This window comes from Zonotrichia leucophrys, chromosome 10 (genome assembly GCF_028769735.1).
Source record: "Zonotrichia leucophrys gambelii isolate GWCS_2022_RI chromosome 10, RI_Zleu_2.0, whole genome shotgun sequence".
NCBI classification, from domain to species: domain Eukaryota; kingdom Metazoa; phylum Chordata; class Aves; order Passeriformes; family Passerellidae; genus Zonotrichia; species Zonotrichia leucophrys.
The window spans coordinates 8790623-8813892 of NC_088180.1; the positions used below are offsets into that span (position 1 = coordinate 8790623).

The window sequence follows — 23270 nt, forward strand, 5'->3', positions numbered from 1 at the left end:
CATTTTCAGCAGTTCGCGGCAGAACAAAGGATTGCAGCGCTAGCGCTTTTCAGAACTACAGAAGCTGCTTCCAAAATAAATCACAGTGTTCTTTCTTCATAAAAGAGCTCATCATTCTGTAGTCACAAATGCACACATTCAGGGAGCAGACAGAAATACTTAAACATTGGAATTGTCAGTTCTTGCTGACTGCTAAAAATGGCTAAAAACTCTTATTTGAAGAGATGAAAAGGACCAGTGCTTTCACAAAGGAAAAGCAGGAACGAAGCTGAACTGTTCATTCCTTTATCAATGGATATATACACAGTACTATAGCATAAACTGTGAAGAACACACAAAAAAGAAAGATAATTAATTTAACCACAAGGACTAAAAATAATTGCAATTTTTTCTCCTTAGCAGCCACTTTATATTATAGTCAAGCCTTTGCATATAATTTAGGTAAAATAATGCTCTAGTTTACATCAGATTCACTTCTATAAATTAGTCTTCCACATCCAGAGCAATGAAAATAAATTTCAGAAATGTACTGATAGCCCCAGAATCCTCACTTTTTACCAGGCTTGGTAATTCTTGGAGCTGAGGCATAGCTAGGAATTACAGGATATTTTGGATAAAAACCTTTTAAGCATAGTTGCATGTAAGAAAAAAACAGCCTTATTTACACATTCCTTGGTGACCTACGAGGAAAACTATTATAATAAACAGATCCTTCCCTCTTTTAAGAAGCACAGAAGACAAGCAGCTTCCACAAGGAAGCATAGAGTAAGCTCCTCCCCTACCATCTTCAGCAGATGGGTATGTACAGCAACAGAAACCTACAGAATAGTGCTGATAAAGAAAAATTAAAATATCAATTCCAACTTCAATGTGGTTTTATATTCCATCCCAGTCTGGAATTAATTCAACAGTTCATTGCCTGTGTAATGTTCTCAATGTAACAAAAACGTGGACTTTGTCTCCAGGTACCCTTCCCAATGTTTGCTTCCATTCCACTCAAACATTTCTCACAACACATCCATGTTTTCTAAACGTGCATCCATTGCTAAGACTCTACATATTTCTCATTCAGTCAAAAGCACTGAACAATACAGAAGCAGTGAGTATTTTTAACTTGCTGAAAGGAAGGTGTCTGTCAAGCAGTGAGACCAGAAAAGGAGTTCTAATTAGAGACAACAGCATGAAGAAGGTGCAGGTCAAACCCATGCCTGTTTATATGATATATCCACATATGGCTTTTGGGGTATAATGATACATCTAATTGTGTTCAAATGTGTTTGTTTTGCAGGATATCCTTCTGTTTATGTGATAAGTGTTTCTGTTTCTGTGAAATCTTTTCTGCATTATTTCCAGATCCATACGGTTTATTTCCTTGGTGCTAAAGTGTCTCCTGTTTTGATAAGCCTCTCTAACAAGGAATGATGAGAATGACAGGGCAGGGCTGGGACTGACGGTGGGGAGAGAAGAGAATTCAAAACCTGCCATCCCTAAAGTTTCAGACACAAATCCTTTCCCTGTTCACGGGCACTGCCAGCCATGTGCTGCAGCTGTGGGCACAGAGCTCACTGGCACTGCCCCCTCTGCTTTGGCACACTGGTCCCCCTGCTCCTTGGTGGTGCCCTGGTGAGCCTGTGTGACGTGTGACAGATAATACACAATCTCTGCTAATTATGACAAAGTAGGTTTAATCCCCACAGAAAAATGACTGGGTAAGAGTGCTGTATTTGTTTTCCATTACACCTGTTTCATTTGGCATCATTTGCATCATCTACTACTACACATTCCTTGCCCAGTGCAGAGACAACATGGTGAAGAGCACAAGCTCTTCTATTTTGGGTTCTATTTTGGCTCATACACAATCAACCCATTTTCTATTCTGGAACTCTTTATTTCCAGCGATGTGAAATGAGCCAGAAAGAACACCACTTGCCTATCAGATGCCAAGGAGAACTCAGAGGAATGGCAATTAGTGGGTTTCTTGATATGGTGAGAGCAGTTGTTATGAAGGGAAGAGAAATAACTGAAATGCAGCCTTTCAGTGTTACATCTGCAGTTGTTTTATAACCACACTTCAAAGTTTTTCCTCTAACTGATGAAAAAAGAAGGCAGATGAAAGCAGGAAAAAGGCACAACAAGCCACCTTGCCAAGTTTATGCCTAGATGGTAGACATTCCTTACTTCTGTGGATTTGCTTTCTCTACTTCATCTCATATAATGCAAATTATATACTAAATATCACAGTGCTTAAAAGGAAAAAAAGTGTTGGAACAATTACTGGTGATCTTTATGCAAGGCATTAGGTGTATCTATAATCATCTGAATGTAAGTCATGTATTTTGCACATATGTGTGCACTATGAATAGTCCTCTTGATTTCAATGCAGTCATCAACAATTAACCCTGTACATGCCTGAGGGCTTGTGCTCTACGAATCATTTTACACACAGCATTTATACACCACCTAAGGCAAAGAGAAGGATTCAAGACTCTAGAACCATGAAAAATAATAATAAAAAAAAGTCAAAGCTAGTGTGTTTTGAGCATTTATTCAAGTTCCATCAACTTTACCAGCAGCACTTCCTATGGTTATTAAATGTACATTTTTGGTCTGCAAAGCTTACAAGTTTTTCATTTTTCATTACATGTTTCTGCAATGTAATGTGAAATTTTTACATGAGCAGTTCTTAACTGAAATATTCTTAACCAAGTAATTTTGTAAAGTGAACTTTAAAAACTACCAGTCCATATCTTTCATCTTAGCTTCAAGGAAATGTCCGCTTTTAATACCTTTAAAAATAGTCATCCCAGTTTGTTCCTGTTGGGCTTTTCTCTTTTTCTGATAATAAATCAATTTATAGCTTTGAAATTCAGCATGATTTTCTGTCTAGATGTATGTAGGAGAGAGGGATACCTTTTCATTGGAAACACATAGCTTGGAAATGATTGTGTCAGTTTCTTCCCCACCCTTTCTAGAAAAAGAACCCCCAAAACTACCTTTGAACTGAAATGCAAGTTCCCTAGTGAAAACCTTCCCAAGAGGACAAAACGCTACCAGGGTTGTGGGTATCACCTCAGATCAGCCCTCTGGAAGCCTCTCAGCCATTACAGACCTCCTGATGTTCTCACCCACTCTTTAAGAATAATATTTTTCATAATTGGGAGGTTTAGATTGGACATTTGGAAGAATTTCTTCACAGAAAGGATGATTAGATATTGGAACGGACTGTCCAGGGACATGGTGAAGTCACCTGGAAGGGTTTAAGGAGAATCAGAGGCAGCACTCAGTGCCATGGTCCAGTTGACATGGTGGTGTTTGGTGGACTCAATGCCTCTGTCACCGAACCGATCCCGTGATAAGCTGCTCATTGGAACCGGCTGCAGTGTCTGTTCCGTGCTGCTGACACCGGGAGCCCGGCGGGCAGACCGGCGCTCGGGCCCCCTCCTCCCTCAGGGCAGCGCCGGTGGCGAAAGTTCCGTGCCCGCCGCACCCGCCGGGGCTGCCCCGCTCCGACCGCGGGGCTCCAGCTCCATCTCCCGGCCCAGCCGGGCGGCGGGCAGCGCCCGGGGAGCGGCTCTTCCTCGCCCGGCCCCGCCGCCCCTCCCGGCCGGCACCGCCTCCCGCCCCGCACCGCCCCGGAAGAGGCTGCCCGGGCCCGGCTCTTCCGGGGGCGGTGGGTTCGGCATGAGCGACGTGGTGGAGCGGACGCTGAGTGCCCTGCCTGGGCTGCTGGGGCAGCACGATCCGGGTGCCGGCCCGGGCGGTGCCGGCGGCCCCGGCAGGGTATCGGCCTCCTCCCGGCTCGGCAGCCTCATCCGGAGCATCACGGCGCTCACCTCCAAGCACGTACGGGCTGCGGGGCCGGGCTCCTCTCCCTTCCCGCCCCGGGGGAGCCGCCGCGGGGCTGGGCTGGGGGCCCCGGGCGCGGCGTCTCCCCTCAGCCACGATAAAACCCCGATAAACTCCCCGTGCCTGTGGGTGGCCGCGTTCGGCTGCTCTGGGCCCGAGCTGGGCGAGCACGGCCGCGGTGCTGGAGGCGAGCGGCCCCCTGAGTGTGGGGCAGCGCTGAGTGACCCTGTTTCCTCTGGTTCTTCTTTCACGTTTTGCCTGTGAAATCTATGTCAGGTTAAAACAAGTTTAATTTTTCTAGGAAGAAGAAAAATTAATCCAGCAGGAGCTAACCAGTCTGAAAGCAACAGTTTCAGCCCCCAGCACAACACTTGTAAGTTCTGTTAGTGGCTGCAGGCTTTGGAACAGCAACACCGAAGGTGAAGGATAGAGTGTTCTTAGTCTTTATCACAGCTGGATATGCTGGTTATCTGCATTATAGATATTTAATCATCAGCATTAAAAAGTACCAATACGTATGGTTTTGCAGCATGGTTAAAATAGTGAGAACACTGATTTTGATGGATGTAAATAAACAGTAACAATATGAGCCTACTATCATTCTGTAGTTTCTGAAGTATTGCAGACAGCAAAGCTAGGTGATGAGCTGCTTCCATCAAATAATGCTCTTTGCAGGCTGACATTGTTCTTACAATTAGTTTGTGCTTTTTAAGAAACTGTGCTTTGTTGTATGCACTGTTGTCATGTCTGAGTTTCAGGAGATGATGTATTCTGGTTTGAATAGTCCCATGAGTGAGGATTTTTGAAGGGAAAAATGAAATTTCATCTTGCATGTGGTGACAAACCGTCCTAAGTCAGGGTAGTAATTGGTAAAAAATAATTTGTGTTAACAGTGTGATCATCATAATGCTTCACATAATTAATATTTTTTATGTCAGTGTAGTTAATCTGCTGTTGATTACATGCATACTAATCAAAATAAGAACTTTTTTAGGGGGAGAATAGGGGGAGTTCTGCCTTTTTTAGTAGAACTTTAACTCTGCTTTGCAGAAGAAGTTCATGGCAAAGAAAAAATTATGAACACTGAGATTTTAGAAAATGCGTGAATTCACTTGTTTCTATGAGATAAAGTTCTCTGTTTCAGTAGAGCAGTGAAGAAGAGCATAAAACATGTTGGACTTAAAATTTTCAGTAAGTTGTTTCTGGTATTTCAGAGACTGATGAAAGAATGCATGGTGAGACTCATCTATTGTGAAATGCTGGGCTACGAGTCTTCCTTTGGATACATCCACGCAATCAAACTTGCCCAGCAAGGGAACCTTCTGGAGAAGAGAGTTGGTATGTGCATGGAGCTGTAGCCTTTATAATGTTCTCAAACTCCCAGTTTTAAAGTTTTTCAGGATTTATAATTCATGTCAAATACAGCCTACTTAAAATGTTCCTCATTTTCTTGGTCTTGTTTCGTGGTCTGTTACTTTTTGGAATTATCTAAATCCTTGGCTTGTGAGATGCTCTGTGTGTGCTTGCAGCACAGAAGGCAGGGAAATGAATTTATTTGGAATCGTCAGTTCTTTCCGTGTTTTGAATTGTGACACCAGTAAGCAAATAATTTAAGAGAATATTTGTTAAACACATCAAGCAGAAAATGAATTTCTGTCAGGATCTGGTATCTTTTCCAAGTAGTAGTGCAAGATTAGGTAAAGATAGTTCTGTCAGACAAGTATTTAAAATAGGAGCAACTGTTATCTAGCAGGGATTTTTTCTTGGGTTTTGTAACTGTTTGAGTTAACTCTTCTTGTGTTACAGTCTGAAAGCTTCTGTCATAAAGTTGCTTATTGCTTGAAGATAGTAATCAAGTCTGTTTTCTTTTATAGGATACTTGGCAGTTTCTCTATTTCTACATGAAAATCATGAACTGCTGCTTCTACTTGTGAACACAGTTGTGAAGGTATAGTGCTTTTGTAAAAAAAAGAAAATCTTGCAGGCACAGGAGAGGCCATGTGCCAGATGAGCCAGTGGGGAAGAACACCTGGTTGAACAGAGAGCTTTGGCTGCAGCTTGGTGGGAGGGGCTGTGGGGTGAAAAACTTGGACCAATTCTTCCCATTTTGTCACACATAAATGGATTAATTTGATTAACCAATTACTTTGTCACAAAGTAATTGAATAATCAAATTAATCAATTATTTTGATTAGCAAAGACAGGCTGAAATGGCTTTCCCTGCCTTTTTAATTTGATCTTGATGTTCTTGCTCTTGAAGCCATAATTTAAAAGTTCTTTGAGAGAACTTACATGCCATAAACTTTACTTTATAAATGGCTGTGGGTGGCCTCTCTAGGGGGGTAGTTCCAGCCTTCTTGTGAAAGATATGAGGGATGTCTGTGCAGAATTTAAAAGTCTAATGAAAAATTGACTGTGTTTTATGTCACAGGACTTGCAGAGCACTAACCTGGTGGAGGTGTGCATGGCATTAACTGTTGTCAGCCAGATCTTTCCACGGGAGATGATTCCAGCTGTCCTGCCCCTAATAGAAGACAAGCTTCAGCATTCTAAGTAGGTGTTCATTACAGAATTTCAAATAGCCTTGTACAGCTGAATAACTTAATTTTGTAGGTAGGTTTAGTATGAACTAGTGTTTCTTCTCTCAGTTGGTCTTTTCTAGTCATCACTTTTAGAAATAAATCCTCGCCTTGTGTTTTTTCTTGGATTCTTGTCTCATTTATTTACAGCTTGACTGAGTATTGAATGGATAGCAATTTTTTTCTTAGCCAGTGTGGATAGGTGAATGTTAATTGAATTTATTTGCTGGAGTCCTTTTAAGCAATATGCATGAAGAAGTGTTTGTTGAGTAGGTGGGGAAACAGATCCAGATCCTTGAACTTCACTGACACTTTTTTCATAAAGCTCTTTAGAGAAACTGATAAAAGGTTATATGTGGATACCCTTGATTTGTTTGAATTATAGTTTACTATATCCCATAAAGAGAGGAAAATGCTATAATTATTGATTTGAAAGGGAATTGCAGAATGAATTAATTCAGTAATTTCTAGACATGTATTTTTTGGAGCTGCATGTATGACCACAGCAGATGAGTCATGGCCTATTTCATTGTTTATTTGGTGGACATTGTTTTAAATCCTCAATCTGACATCCATCCCTACTAGGCTTTAAGGCTGGCTTTGTCACTTCCTTGCTTAGGTGGTATTTGCAAAGTCATTTGTTGCCAACATGTAAAACAGGGGTTCTCATCTCTACAAATCATGATCTGGGGTCTGGCAAGTTTTTTTGTAAAGTCAGGTACTTAAAGTACACTTGTTTTGTTAATTGTAAATCTCATTTCAGGGAAATTATCCGAAGAAAAGCTGTTCAAGCTTTATACAAATTCTATCTCATTGCTCCTAATCAAGTTCAGCACATCCACGATAAGTTCAGGAAGGCTTTGTGTGACAGGGATGCTGGAGTCATGGCTGCTTCTTTGCATATTTATCTGCAAATGATTAAGGTAGGCAAAGAATTAGAAGCACAATTGAATTTGGGAGATATTTTTGTGTTTTTTATTTTAAATACACAGTGTGCTCTACAAAGGTTTTGCAGAAAAAACTCACTTGTAGTAGTTAGAAAAGTTAATTTATATAGTCATGTGTTACATTTGTTTCTGCCAGGCCTCCATTTAGCTGGGCAGATCCACTTCTTCAGGGTCTGAATGCTCAGCATTGCTGGGTCCTTAGCTAGTGGATCTGAGTCCTACAGTGGGTTAAAGGGAAATTTCCTTGTAAATGTGTCACACCTGCTCCCTGTGCAAATGTGTGAGAAAAGAGCATGGGCTTAAAGGGAAGAGCATATGGGTGCTGAGGGTTGAGAGCAGAAGTCTGATTTAAAGAAATGATGCCATCAGTGCAGGTATTTTGATCTTACTCAAGTTGTGGATGATTTTTACTTTTGAGTTGTTGTATTGAAATATTTGAGTTGACTTTAATTTTCATCATGTAGGAAAACTCATCTGGATACAAGGACTTGACTGGGAGTTTTGTGACCATCCTGAAGCAGGTGGTGGGAGGAAAGCTCTCTGCTGACTTCAACTATCACAGTGTGCCAGCACCATGGTTGCAAATTCAGCTTTTAAGAATTTTGGGGCTGTTGGGAAAAGATGATCCAAGGTAACCAGATTTTTCTCTGTAAGTAATAATTTGAGATAAAGTAATAGCTTGCAGCTCATAGACTGTAAGAGGCTTTCAGTGTCGAAATTCTTGCACATTTGTTTTTAACCAAAAATTAATTTCTGCAAAAGTAGTTTCTTAGCTTCTGGATTGTTTAAACGATTCTTGTGGAATATGATTAAAATGTAATTTTACTGAGACTTCTATTACAATGTTACCAAATAACTGTGAAGAGCTGGAGTAAAACTATTTTTAAAAAGCGCTGCCATTTTGTGAGGACCTGGTTGTCCATGATCCTTTTTCTGTTGACCTGTTTATTTATGCAAGCAGCAAGGGAGGTGGTTTTATTCTTATAATATGGTAAATGTTTCTTTTAAAATTTCAAGCATCCTGTTAAATGCCATTTAGGATCATGTTATAGAGCTCTTCTGTGTTATAGCAAATTTGTGGATATGAATAATGTGTTACAGGTTTCAATAATAGCTCTGTACTGTTTGGCAAAATAAGACTACCTGCTTATTAGTGGTGCAATTAATTGTAAATATTTTCTTAAATAGGACAAGTGAATTGATGTATGATGTTCTAGATGAATCTTTAAGAAGAGCAGAGATTAATCATAATATTACATATGGTGGGTAAGGTTATTTTATGTAATTATCAATATTTGAAAAGATAGAAAATGAATAGTTGATTATGCTAAAATACTTACACAGTAGTTTTGAAAAATCTAATTATAGTCTTAACATTAATTGTATTCTCAAGTGTCCAACTAGTAAATAGTAGCACAAGTGATGCATTGCTGTATAACATTAATTTTTTATCATTAAAGTAAAACACATCTATATACAGGGAACTCTTTTTGCCTCAAAAGCCTTTATCCTGTGTTTTCATTGACCCTGCCCTTAATTACACAGAGTCAGCTGCTTCATGAAAGCTTTTAGTGGACATTGCTTAAGTTGAAATAAGCAATAAAAGACAATCCTGCTGATACATCTCTGTGAGGTAGAAATGCTTCAATTTCTCTTTACTGCCCTGAGAAAGGCAATAGTGTGCAGGGACATTGTCAGTTCTTTACAGCTGTGTAGGGTTTCCCCTCTGGGCACAGTTAATAAACATTACACCCCCAGAGTTCAGTGACTGTGCTGCCTGTGGAAGGATGTCTTTGGCACATGTCTCAATTGAAAATTTCTAAAATGTAGCTGAAGGTTCATTTTGGTAGAAGTTCTTTGTCTTCTCAGTAGAGAAAGCTGGTTTTGTTGCTACTACAAAGCAAAAGGAATAGTTGCACTGGTAACTTTTTTCCTGCTAAAAAGTTGAGCAATTTATTTTTTTTCTTTGTCTTCTCCTCCCCAGGTCAGAATACCTCCCCAAAATCCCAGTTCTGATGCTCTAGAACCCTACTTTAAAAGCTGTTTCACTACTAAAAAAGCCTACCACCCCAATTTTTTTATTGTTAAATAAAGCCCTGCAGATGTGCCCATGTCCCTGTGCTAATGGAATGGAAAGAAAATTGACACTGTTGAAACAATAGTGAGGGGTGAAACAGAAAAGGAACATGGCTCAAAGCCGTAGATGTCTAACACTTAGATCATACCTATGTTGTAAAGCATTGTGTAAGCCTCACTTCCATAAAAAGGGGAGCTTTGGGGAAGTATTCTCTTTTAGTAAATAATAAATGAGGAAGAATTTGTCACATGTTTAGAGTATTCAGCTGATTGCTTTTGTTCTTTTAGGCAAGAACATAGAAGTTATTAGGAGTTGTGCTGACTTTCAATACAAGCTATTTGCACGTGCCAAGAGTTAAGCATTAAATTTGTTTAATGGGACAAAGTGGGTAGTTCATTATAATTTGTACAAGGACATAGAAGTAGTTTTTGTTCACCTATGGCAAGCATTTTATACAACTGTAGTTGATAATCCCAGACAAAAGAAAAATGTAATTCTGAGTGATTGCTCTTTCTTAAAAGAAGTTATTGGTTATGGCAGGTTTCTTACAGGTAGTTTTGTTGTGTGCCAGTCTTTCTGAGATTTAGTCTGTAATGGCTAAGGAAGAGAGGGGGCTGTCTGTTGGATACTGAATTACAAGAACATCACGATTTTAAGCCCTAATTAACTTGGAAGACTTACTTGGTCTGAATCTTTGCCCAAATTGTTGCCATGAAGGAATAATTACTTTTTGTATATTGTTCAGTTTATTTCTAGATTTTTCGCAAACAACTGTACAAAGCTGTTGGGTTTTTTTCTGGTTTTGTTTCTGTTTTGATTTTTCCTTGGTTCTTTTTTTTTTCAAGAATGTTCTTGGGATGATTTTAACTGTTGGTAGTAGCTAAGAAATGGTATGAGTTACCAAAAATAATTTGTCTCAAATCCTTTATAGTTGCTTGTTGGCTTACTGAAGACTGTCCCAGTCCAATACCTTGAGCAGCTGTAGGAGACTTCAAGGTTGGAAGAACTTTAAGGACAGAGAGTTGTGTGCAGGGGCTAATTAAAACATGTATGTACTAAAGGAGATAGACTTTTACCTGCTTTTCCTTATGTCAGATGGTACTGTCTGGTTAGATTCAGTGGGAGTGGGATAGCACTGCCAGTCCTTGAGGAACACTGAGCTCATTTGATTGTTAAAAATTTTGGATTATGGAAGTATTCAATACACATTAATTGTGTCTTCTCCTCCTGCAGCCATCTTGTTTGAATGTGTCCAAACAATTTACACCATTCATCCCAAATCAGAATTACTTGAAAAGGCTGCCAAGTGCATTGGAAAATTTGTTTTGTCACCCAAAATTAATTTGAAGTACTTAGGTAAGGATGCCTGATTTCATTATGCTGTCTCTGATTTGGCCATAGTGGTAGCATTGCCTTACATCACTTGCAATCACTTTCATTCCAGGGTTAAAGGCTCTGACCTACGTTATCCAGCAGGATCCAAACCTGGCACTTCAGCACCAGATGACAATAATTGAATGTCTGGATCATCCAGATCCCATTATTAAAAGGGAGGTCAGTGAATTTCTAAATGTCAAACATTTAGGTAATTGTTAAGGTGGGGAATAAGTTTTGTAAAATGAGCAGTGTAAAAATGTTATGTTTCCATAATTGTGAGAGAACAGTTAAAAACACAGTTAATGTGACAAGCTGTCTAGAGAAGCAGTGTATCTCATCTAAGAATAATTGCTCAGTTTGGTGTACTAAAGCTTCTTTTTTTGAGTCATCAGAACCAATTATTTCTTTGTGCTTTCTCTTTCAGACTTTAGAGCTTCTCTACAGGATTACAAATGGGCAGAATGTAATTGTCATAGTCCAGAAGATGCTTGATTACTTAAAAGAAGGCCAAGAAGAATATGCCATCATCAGCTTAGTTGGCAAAATAGCAGAACTAGCTGAGAAATATCCTTTTATTTTTCTGAACTAGCTGAGAAATATCCTTTTATTCTTCTGAAACTTTGAAGTCAGAGCTCAGGCACGTGTAGGACTGATACCTATCAAAGCATCTTTCCTGATCTTGTGAAGTAGGAAGTGTTAGAACTGTGCTTCCCATCCTTTCAAATGCAAAAGAAAGCACATACAGTAATGACTACAGTGTTTCTTGTGTTTCACTGAGAGAAGCTAATTGCACACAGATTTTGGCTTTGGAGTTTAGCATTAAAACCTTGTGTTTTAAATTCAAACTTTGAAGCCTTATACCACTGCATAGAGAGAGATGTCTCAGTGCTACTTGAAGTGCTGTTCTGTAATTGTGGGACTGATCTTCCCTGGTAGAACTCTGCATTGCTGTATGGATTTTAAGAACAGCACATTTTGATAGAAATGAAGAAAAGATTTTTTTAAAATGCCATAAAAGATGAAAGTAATGATTAGGGATTTGGTATATTATGTGCATTACTGTTAGACCTGCCACTGCCTGATTTCTGTGTGTGATTTTGTCTGATATCTTGAGTTGTAAGCTTTTAATAACAGCTGCCTTATCATCCTGTTTGTACACTGCCTGGCATGGAGTACTGTACTAAAAAAAAGCTCTGTTGTCCTGCAGTATGCAAAAACAAATAACTCTGAAATTTCTGTGCTGTTAAAAATTTCCATTCATTAACTGTGTGTTTTCAGGACTTGTCTGAGAGAAGGCAAAAGCCAGCTTTCAAAGTTAGCAAAGGCTGATCAAAAGTGAAATATATTAAAAAAAAAAAAACAGCAAGGATTTATGTGGAGTGCTTCAAAATGTTTTTGTAAAGTTGGTAAATCAACAGCACTGCTGAAAAGGACTGTTTCTTATCATTGATCAAGTGATTCTGGGTAAACAAAAGATTATGTGGAAGCCTAGCACAGGACAAGTGTGAGCTTAAAATAGAGTAGGACAAATGTGAGCATATTGTTCCTAATGTGTGAGGCCTGGATGATCTCAACTTTTTCAACAAAGTAACTTCAGGCTTTTCTAACTGATCACTAGTTTTCATGACATTTACAGGAAACACTTCCTGAAAGATCCAGGAATATTTCCTCTTTAGTTAGATGGACCTGGTATTTTCCCATCAGATCCCCAACTTACTGGGGAGATCACAATGGGCATTCCTCTAGAAACACACTAAAAAACAAAGAAAATGTTATGCCTTAGCATTTAATTCCTTAACATCTGGACACATATGCCCCTAACAATGAGTGGTTCATCCAGACAATGAATGCTGTGTTCTCAGTTGGAGGTGATGTGGTGCATTCTGATATCCCAAACAACTTCCTGAGGCTGCTGGCTGAAGGTAACTCCCCACATGCTCTGAAGAATTAGACATGTCCCTTAATAATCCGGGTTTCTTTTCTTTTCTTAAAATGTACTTTGAAATATTTGATAGGATATGTTATTTGTGTTTCACAGAAACTGTGCTGTTTTCTAGGATTTGACGATGAAAAAGAAGATCATCAGCTACGGGTGTATGCAGTACAGTCTTACTTGGCATTACTTGAGGAGGAAGATAAATTGTATCCACAGAAATTCCTTCAAGTTATGAGCTGGGTAAGTCAGAATTCCAAACACAGATTTGAGGAAACTGTCAAAGGTGATAATGTTTTTAATAAATATTTATTAAACTTTAGTTTTCAGTCACTTTTACTTGAAGTCAAGCTAACATGCTGAAATCTATTTTAGTGACCTCTTTGGTGGATGAGGACTATTAATTTGTGGTTTGTGGAAAAGCTGATTTGCTCCCTTTTATGCAGGGATGGCTTAGCAGCCACCTGACTGAATACTGAGAGCCTTTCTGTCTCCATCCAAATTAGCCAGATGTGGTTGTGAAATGCTCTTGTAGCCCTGCAAATGGCTGGCCAGGTGCTGTGCTGATACTGGGGAAGCTTGAGCTCCCACTCAAGGGAGAGGCTGCAGTTTGAGGAGGTGGTGGTTTGTCAGGGCCTAGTTATGTTTAGCTTTCTTTTCAAGACAGTTATTTGATTTTTAAAAAGCCAAAAGTTGGAGTCTGTTGAGGTGAACACAAAAGTCACTTCAACCCTTTGGCAATAGGAAACACAGCATGGTAAAGAAATAACTTGGAACATGTTTAAATAATAGTTTCTTTAATGTGAGGTGGATTTATTGTGTTGTTATTTTAATACTGTATTCCAGTTTCAAAACTGAGAGCACTGCTCTAAATGCATATTTTGTCTATTCTCTGTGAATAGGTGTTGGGAGAATATTTCAGTCTTGTTACAGATGTTGATCCAGAAGTTATTTTGACAAAGCTGCACAGCCTGCTGAAGAAGACTTTTGTTACTTCTGAAACTAAAGCGTGGATAATGTCTGCAGTCACCAAGATAGCATCCCACACTTCCTGCTCAAAAACAGTGGATGAAATAATCCAAGAACTCAGCAGCTCTCTGGATACGTGCCTGAGACAATATGCCTTTGAACTGAAGCATCTGTGTGAAGACAAAGCACTGATGAAAAGCTTGCTTCCATTTGATGCTAGTTGCAGTGACCTGGTGGTAAGACACATTCCGGGTTCTTTTTCGTGAACCATCCATGGGGATGAATATTTTGGTGAAAAGGTGTTTCCAAAATGAATGGTATTTGCAGTTCTCACTGGATGCAAGTCTGCTTAAAGTGAGTTTTCAGAAACTTCTTCAGGCATGTGGGGTGAATCAAAGTGTTTCTGTACTGAAAGATAAAGAACCATGGTGTTTTAGTTAAGTAAGCTGGAGTAGCTTTTAGCAAAATTATCATTTCTTACACTGGTTTATTTTTAGTTGTCTTTTGTTTTTTTCAAAGATGAGGTAGGCCTGCTTTAGTGATACAGTACTGCTTTTGAATTCAAAGGGTTTGCCTCCTATTTAAAAACCACTGATTTAGACCATGAAATTTCCACAGTAAATGATGGAAAAGATTCTGTCTATATATCATCTTAACTGGTAGATATGGGACATGTGACATGATCCTGATTTGCTGATAAGACACCATATTTTTCTGGTAACATCTGCCTCACATAGAGCAAGTATTTTCATTGCCTTTTCATTCTTTTAAATTCTGTGTAGGTAGATGCTTCCTTATCTTTTCTGGATGGGTTTGTGGCTGAGGGACTTGCTCATGGTGCAGCGCCATATAAACCTCATCACCAGAGACAAGAGGAGAAACTTTCTCAGGAAAAAGGTGACAGTTCACTGCATTTATTTAATACTGTTAAATTACCTGAGAAGTATTAACAGTTAAAGTGTACAGTTAATTTATCTTCTTAAAATAATAGCATCTCAATGCAGCTCTTGTCTATAGACAAGAGCTAAGTTCAATTTAGATTTTAGTTCCACCTTTGTCTAGCTGATGTATATAGATTGTTGTTCTGTAGGTGAGAAAGTCTTACTGTAATCCTTGCTAATCTAGAGGATTTGAAATTTGTGGGGATTATTAAAGTGAAAGCCTGAGAAGTCCAGCAGTACAGGGATATGTATTTTCAGAAAATAGATTTAATTCTTACTTTTTTTAATGCCTCTGTGTAATTTTAGAATTGTCTGTCTTGCAGCACTGAATTTTGAACCTTATGGATTGTCCTTTGCTTCAAGTGTGTCCTCATCTGGTGTCACTGGCAGACAGTCCCCCACTGGTTTATCTTTTGGCTCTGATATATCTGGGAATAGTGCTGAGACGGGGCACAAAGAGTGAGTTAATTTGTGTTTGAAGTGAAGTACATTTACGCTTCTGTTCTTGTCATTATCATGGGTCTTTGTTGCTTCATTGCATGGAACTAGAAAGAGTGCAACTTGAACTTGGAAACTTTTATCACATAAGAAGAAAATCAGGTGTTGGCATCTGTGTAATAAGTAGGAAAACAGCTGATGTTTCAGACTCTTCTGCCACTTTCTTCACAGACTGCAGTTGAGTGATGGTTAATGCAGTAACACTGGGGCAGGATTGCCTGATGATTACATTGTTTACTATTTATTCTGCCGTCTTTCTTTTTCTAAAGGTAAAAGTGAGGCTAAGGTTTGCTGTGTAAGAGGCTCCTTTTATTTTTAGTGCACTACACATTAATTCCATATCCATAGTTTCATACAAATTAATAACTTCATTTATACTCAGCTAAACTGGTATGCAATAAACCTTTCCAGAATCTTTATATTTTACTGCTCACTCTTGTCTATCAATGCATCTAAGTAGTGAATGGTGTTTGAGTGTTGGTATGTTTTTATGAACATGTTCCTGTGGCTGATCCTGCTTTGTTTTGTTTGCCTTTTTAGGACAAATACTCTGAAACTTGAGGGAGTACGCAAGCTGTGGGGGAAAGAAGGTTACCTTCCAAAGAAAGAAAACAAAACAGGGAAAGAAAATGAGCCACAGCCAGTGCCTTGTGGCAGCCTATTAGCAGGGCAGGTGGGGGAAGCTCCTGCACTGCAGCCTGAGCAAGGTGCCAGCCTGTCTGAGGAGGACAAAGAGAAGCAGCAGTTGGCATCAACTTTGTTCATTGGGCTGGGAGCAAGTGCTGGTGTCAGCCTGGTGAGTGAGTGTTTTGAGATTTAACAGTTTAAAGTTTACATATCATCTTATTGAAAATTGTAGATACTTGTATGCAAATGGAGATCAAATTAGTGATAAGACAACCTCGTCTCCCCAAGTCATTGCAAAACTATTGAGAATGGCTTTTGCAGTGTGATATTTTATTGAAACCTGAAACAGCTTGATGAAGCAACCTCTGAGGCAGGTCTGATTTGGTAACTGGAACTTTCCTCTGTTTACATGTTGTGCTCCAAGCTGTAGTGTTAGTTTTCCTGAACAACTGTTCCTTGACCCAGCCTTGTAGAGCTGTCATCATTCATTTGGATGTAAGGCTAGAATTTGACAGCCTATGTCAAGACCATTTTAAATTTATGTATGGTAGTATGTGAAACATAAAAAAATTCACTATTAGGTAATATTTTAAGGCTGGCATCATATTAGCCAGCTCAAATTTTGGCACTTAGCACTGGTTAACCAGATACTACCTTTACTTAGTCTTTAATAAGAGCTTTTAGTTAAGAGAATCTTGAGCCATTCTTGCATTATAAGCTAATTTAGTCCTCTGTAAGAGATACAGCAAGCCCCTGGATCCATCAAAATGTTTGGAATCTCTTTGTATTTGTCATCTGTTTTGATTCCTTGGTCCTTCCTCACCTCCTCACTACATGGTATTAACAGTAACACAGCTGGTTGCTAGGAACTTTTCCACCCATTTTTTTTCCTCTTTCCTTTTCAGATGGGCAAAGCAGACACAGCTACTCAGAAGTTCAAAAGGAAATCAAAGATAACTGAAACTCAGCAGTTGAGTGAGGAGGCGTCAGACTTCCAAAACAGTGCTGCTTCCAATTTTGATCCCTTACTTGATACAGTACCTGTTAATGTGGAAGACTCTGAGGGAAGTATGCACACGGGGTTAAGGAAAGCCTCCCCTTCTTCTTCAGATACTGTAGAAGACAATTTGGCATTTGAAACACCTCAGTCCCTCCGAAAATCTGTGCTGGATGACAGAATTTCAGCTAACAGGCTGTCACAGTCATCTTTGTTTGCTGATAGCAATATTGAAATTTTTCAGCCTTCTTCAAGTGCTCAATGTGAAAGTGCCAGTGAAACACCATTGGTCCCTTCCTTACCAGAAGAACTTGAAGAGCTTCCTCACTCTGAAGTGGTGGGACTTTGTCAGAGTGATGCCTTAGCTCTGCATTTATGTAAGGTGTGGACAGATGACTCTCTGTTGCTCATTGTTTTTGTTTCAAATAAAACCACTGCTGCACTTCATGCTGTGAACTTAGTGTGTGAAGAAACAGAACACTTTCAGGTAAGAAACTTTGTTTCCATTGTATTTTAAATTCACTTGGAACTTCTTGCTTTATGCTTGTGTTTAACTATGCAGTATTTGGTTTAATGTGACAGCCATGCCTTTTTCCAAAGTATTTCCTTAAAACCTGTGGTACACCTGTTACACATAGCTTTAAAAGGAGGTGAGAGAAATCTCACTATAAAGTTGCTGTTACTGGCTATGAAAGTTAGCCTCTCACTTTTTCAGTTCACCTTGATTTTGTTTCCCTCTGTGTAATGAATATTTGTGATTTTTCCATTCTGAATGCAAAGATTAAACCAAATGCAAACCTCACTGGTCCTGCTTGGAGTGGTATGACATGAGTTCACCTCACTGTGTAGCTTTCTTTTGTCTAGGTGTGGCTATTGTGCATTCATTTGTATTTACCTGATAGGCAAACATGATGCTTTCCTGACACCAAATTTGTGTAAGCTTCTTTCAATGCTTTTTTCAAAGACATCAGTCATGGTTCACTCTCATGCATTTAGTTGAGGGTGCAGAGGAGTTGATCAGTTTATTTTTTTACACTGGCTACATTAGGGATTTAAATATGTCTGTTAAAGACATGTTATAGTCGTAAATAAAACTTCATTTAAATATTTGGAAGGATATTTAGGAATTGCCAATTGATTGATCTATCCACAGATTTTGCTTAAAAGAAGCACAGAATTATTAAACAACTCAGCAAGTGATAAAGAACCAATCCACTTAATTATTTTTATTCATATGGAGTCCTTTTCCATTTCTGACTTGAATCAGACTTGTCTTGGCATTGATAGAGAGTGAGCATCTCTTGTCTAGATTTTTTCTAGTAATTCCCTTAAATTCCCACCCAGACCACCACCACGGACAGAATTTCTGTTGCCAGTTTGTTTGCAGAGCCAGGGGCTGCTGAGTAATCTAGAAATCCTCCTTTTTGTTAGGGATGTTTTCTCAGCTTCTTGCTTTCAGTATATGGCTTGATGTGATGCTGCTTGCTTGTATATTAGTTTATGTTGGGACTGAGCTGCAGAATTCAGGTTCCTGGTGCAGTTCTTTAGGGCTGGGACAAGCCAGTTGTCAGAGATCAATTTCAATGGTGCTGTGTATCCCATGGAATGTTTGTAGGTGTTAGTGATTGATTTATCCTTCATGAGGGCTGAGATGTGGTGGCTTTGTTCACTGGTCAAATACTCCAAGAAAAATCAGCAGAAATAAGAGGCACTTACACAGTTTTATAGCTGTATCTGAATCACTTGCACAACTTGACAGCAAGACTTACATTCTTTATTTCTTTTATGACATTATATAGATTTTGGAGAGTGCCACGTCCCATTTTCCTGTAATTGAAGCTCAGAGTGTGGAACATTGCCAGAAATGTGTGAGGATGAACAAAGTCTGTACACAGGCAATTCTTCCTGCCTCTGTTAGTTACCAGTCAGAGATGGAAACTTGCCTTGAATTTTCAGTAACTTTATCATTGATGGACTTCATCAGGTAAGTAAAATAAACTGCAGTTTTAAAAAACACTTGTATACAGCTCAGTGTTGGACAAGGGCAGGATGATTTGGGTATTGACTATGAAAATACAAGGCTTCACCTTGAGCGGCTAATTCAAATCCGAGATGGCTGATAAAGATAATAAAGGATTGTTTTACACTTGTGAAAAAGGGGTAAAGTGACAGCAAGAAGTACAAATGCAGGGAGAATATTGACTGCAACTGTTTTTGAGGAGGTTAGCAGAACAAAGAACAGAAGGACATGGTGCTTTAAAATATGGCAGAATGTAAACATGTCATGAGGAAACAAGTGGTTTGAGTGCAAAATCCAGAACACTGTATGAAAAGGTTGACAACTTTTCAGAGGAAGAAGAAAGTTCATTCTTTTCATTTTTGAACACTGCATTTGTTTTAGGAGTAGGAAAAAACAAATGTCCTTTGTCCAACAGACTTTTCTTTTGAAGTGAAATTTGAAAATTAATTTTTTTCAAATTTAGAAATCTAAAGCAAGGCATAGAAACATTTTTAAATGTTAAGCTGGAAAGAGGAGGGGTTTGATTTGACTAATACATATTTAATTATTTTGTGCTCTATTGTCCAGCTGCTTCCATGTACAGGGGTTTTTTTGAGCCCAAAGATATTCTGATTTATAAGTATTGTTTGGCTAAGAAATGTGGTGAACTTCCTTTTAGGCCAATGGAAATGACTACAGAAGACTTTGGGAAGCTGTGGTTGTCCCTTTCTAATGATGTGAAACAGAACATAAAAATGTCACCTTGCCAAGGTTCCCTTTCAGCAGCCCTGGACACGCTGCAACAGAAGCTGAAACTCCACAGAGTTGATGTTATAGGTAAGTGAAAGTACACTGTGGGGATGCTTACAGGATAATTTGTCTCAGGAAAACAAGTGCGTGGAGGAGAGAATCTTGCAGGTTAAGGGAGGGAATGTTTGGGAGCATGGTAAACAAGGTATGGTGTCCCATGGGCTTTGTTTGCCTCACTCAGGGGTCTGTGGGAGGGTGGTGTAAAGGTACAAGTGTTCAGCAAACAGTGGATTTTACAAAGGAGAAAACTTGCACTGTGAAGAGTTTTGGGTAGGGCAAAGAGGGAATGAAGCTGGTGGGATTTTGGCATGATTTGTGGTGATGTGTTCCATGAGTTAGAAGTAAACAGCAGACATGGAGTGTGGCAGATGCATTTTCTGTGAAGTGTGCTACAGCAGTTGTTGCTTGCTAACTGTTACTGCCTTCTTCTTACTTACCTCTGTCAGGTAATGAGGGAATCCTGGCCTGCCAGCTCCTCCCATCTGTGCCCTGCCTGCTGCACTGCCGTACCCACTCAGGGATGCTGGCCCTGTGGTTCAGGTCCCCTTGTGCTGCTCTTCCTGATGGATTGCTCTATCAGTGTCAGAAGGTGATGGAGGAATCCTGAGAACAATAGTGCCTGCCTTAATCTATTTGGTGTGTGAAAGCAAGTCAAAGATTTATACAGTTGCACAGATAATTACCAAAGCTAAACTAAGATATTGCTTCTTCAAGTATTAAAAGTTTTCTTCCAGCTGGCAATGTCCAAGTGGACTTGTGGGGGAAAAACGGTGACCTAAATTACCCCTGCAAAAACATGCTCAGGACTGTACAGTACATTTAAGTATTGTTACCTGTGTAAGTGAAATGTATATTAATTTTGTTGTAAATGACTGAAAGTATTTATTTTTATTACACAGCTTTTATAGATGCCAACACTTATTCTTCATGGCAACTACTTAAATATGATTTTGAAGAAAACATATTTCCATTATGAGGTCAGACTTGATCAGTTATTTAATTTTATTTTGATAATTTTTCTAAAGCTATTTTTAAGCACTGCTGGCAACAAGACCCATATTGGTGGTTATATAAAGTAACTTATGTAGCAGCAAATGCATGGTTTTAAAACAGTTAAAAGATTCTAGGGAGGAAAACACTTCCCATGATCTTTGATGTTTACCATGGAAGGGATAATATCTAAATAGGTTTTTGATAGAAGTCAGGCATGTGAAATTGTTTGGAAGCACCTCCTGGGGGATTAGCTAAAGCCCTTCAGGTTAGTTCCTGTCTGCAGTTCTTCCTGCCCCAGATTTCAGTCTCATTCCCTTTGCACAGGGGTCTGTGACAGTCACTGACTGTCTGTGCATGTCTGAGCTGAGGTTCCACGTGGATCAGCTCTGAGATGGCTGAGCTGGGGGCACTTGGCTGTGCACATGTTGACTCCTTGATTTTGGTTAGTGAACATGTTTATTGCTTTCCAGCCCACCCTATAAATTTGATCTGGCCAGAATCCCTGTGCATGAAAATTCACAAGGGGAAAGCTTCCCTTTATTTTTACTTGTAATTATTTCTAGCCTGGGTATGACTCATCAAAGGTCTGAGTTGCAGGGATGTGGCTGTGCTGTGTGTGCATGCCTGGGAACTGCAGCAGGGCATGGGGGATTAAATCACAGCAGCAAATGTGGAAAATGTGTCTGAGCAGATTGTCTCCTGTTCCTGAAGTAACCTCACAATCTTGAAAATCCAGCAATCTGAATTTACTTAGATGCTAAATGAAAAATAGTGCTGGTTAGTGTTATTTATAGCTGGTCATGTTTTCTATTTAAGCATCCAAGATTGTACACACAGTTCAGACATGGTACAAAGGGATTCTGTGGTCAAGTTCTGTACTTTGTGTGTTTAATAGTAACAAGGAACCTCTCATGTGTCAGCATTACTGATTCTCACCTGATAAGCACTGGTTGTAAAGGAAAACAAAGTATTCTTTTACTTTGATGTTTTGGTAAATGTTCATGAGATTGTTGTAAGAATGTGCTGATAGTATTTTTTCTTTTAAGTCAAGCTACTTGTGTTATCACAAGTATAATCATCCAAGCAAATTCCTTTTTTATTGTTGTTTCAGTACCCTCTTACTGAGGAATTTAAAGTGCACTGAACCTGTAAATATATTTAATGTTCTGCATACTTAAATGTTTACTTGGCACTTCAAGACAGTTTATATAAATGAAAACTGATTTATAGTGGAATAATTTCCAGCAGATGATTGCCCTGCTGGTAAATCAGACTTGTGTTATGCAATTGGACTTCTGTGATTATAGGAACTCTTGATACAAATATCTGTTTGTGGCCTATGCATTTAAACCATTTCAGCAAGGAGATGTTCAATGTCCTGGTGTTTAAAGAACTGCAAAGACAACAATGCCTTCTGTTGTTAATTAATGTTCTCTGTAACCTTTCTCACTGTATGAATAGTGTATGTTAAGGTGTCAGTATTCTGATTCTAATTGCTTTATGGTATCATCACTTAAAGGAGTGTGCAGGGAATTGTACCTGTGTCAGTCATTTTTGGATTGCCCAACAAATACTGATCTGAATCTATCACCATATTTGCATTTCTTGCAGTTTAATAAAATTCAGTTTTATTTAAAAAAAAGTTTGGTACTTGTTAAATGTTCTTTTCCATCACATGTAGCATTGTTTCCATATATTAAGAGCTAGTTTCTATTTTAATTGTTTCTCTTTGCATCTGAACAGTGAAACATCACAGATGAACCTGTTTTCCCGGAAGGGAGAGAAGGTGCAGGGAAGCAGGTTAGGAGGAAGAGAGCACATAACCAGTTTGCATGAAGGAGCTGGCTCAAGAGGCACCCAGAGGCCAGTCAGTCTGTACTGGCCATGCTGGACTGGCAGGGACTGGACCAAACCTCGAAGTACCAGGAGGCCTCACTGTTGCACTGCTGTGTGCCCTGTGAGTTCTGGACATGGGAGTGGGAGTCAGCAGCAAAGTGATTGTATTGGATCCTTATTTCAACTGTTTGTCAGCTCCTACCACCTTGCCCCAACTATTTTCAGGTATTTTTACTGAAAGAAACAGGTAGGAAACTGGAAGACGTGCAACATGGCAGTTTGAGGCAGGATGTTTTCTTAGATACAGACTAAATCTGTTGGATTTTATTACTTTCTGCTAAGTATTCCCAATCCTCCTCATTCTGTAAGGACCCAAAAGAGTAAATTTGTGTAATGGATGGCAGGACCTTGAGGTTTTCCTGTATTTGCAAGTAGCTCATAAATTACATTGATGGTTTCTAAATATTGGAAAAGTGTTTCTCTCTTTTGTAGAGTCCCACAGCATAAAAAGCTCTTATATTTTTCTGTATGGGTAAGACTGTGTGTGGTCTTTTTCTGCCACTGATTTATGTAAAAACAAAAATAGACTTTCTTAAGTTATCCAGTTAAAACTTGGTTTTTGCATTTCTGTTGCTGTGGTGAAACTTAATTTTGCTTTACTGCTTGGTTCTCTGCAGGGCCTGTCTCAAAATATTTCTCTAGCACAAATCAGATCACATGTTCAGTCTGATGTGCAGCTCTGTGGCACAGGCACCATTTCATTAGCATGTCAGAAGTGGTCACTCCCATGAGAGTTTGTTAAACATTAGCATTCTTGTCTTTATATAATAAAGTTGGCAGT

General features: G+C 39.2%; 1 protein-coding gene across 2 annotated transcripts; it reads left to right on the plus strand.

The window, feature by feature from the left end:
- Positions 1-3667: 3667 nt before the first annotated feature.
- On the plus strand, positions 3668-22212 carry AP4E1 (adaptor related protein complex 4 subunit epsilon 1). Of its 2 annotated transcripts, none has more exons than XM_064722307.1 (21): positions 3668-3843; positions 4148-4219; positions 5061-5184; positions 5721-5794; positions 6278-6399; positions 7189-7348; positions 7837-8003; positions 8561-8634; positions 10683-10805; positions 10894-11003; positions 11251-11390; positions 12636-12748; positions 12884-13002; positions 13662-13964; positions 14511-14625; positions 14993-15128; positions 15708-15963; positions 16700-17278; positions 18591-18775; positions 19470-19627; positions 20047-22212. In XM_064722307.1, the coding sequence occupies exons 1-21, from the start codon at positions 3682-3684 to the stop codon at positions 20205-20207; spliced, it is 3453 nt and encodes a 1150-aa protein (XP_064578377.1). In that variant the 5' UTR covers positions 3668-3681; the 3' UTR covers positions 20208-22212. The 2 variants fall into 2 exon arrangements, with proteins under 2 accessions (XP_064578377.1, XP_064578378.1); XM_064722308.1 differs by having other exon boundaries at positions 3749-3843; positions 4152-4219.
- Positions 22213-23270: the final 1058 nt, after the last annotated feature.

Bases quoted from the DNA above. Each gene is read 5' to 3' on its own strand.
- AP4E1 (XM_064722307.1), top strand. From the start codon at position 3,682: ATGAGCGACGTGGTGGAGCGGACGCTGAGTGCCCTGCCTGGGCTGCTG. The intron at 13,965-14,510 runs GTAAGACACATT...AATTCTGTGTAG, and splicing joins CTAGTTGCAGTGACCTGGTG to GTAGATGCTTCCTTATCTTT. The intron at 15,964-16,699 runs GTGAGTGAGTGT...TTTCCTTTTCAG, and splicing joins CAAGTGCTGGTGTCAGCCTG to ATGGGCAAAGCAGACACAGC.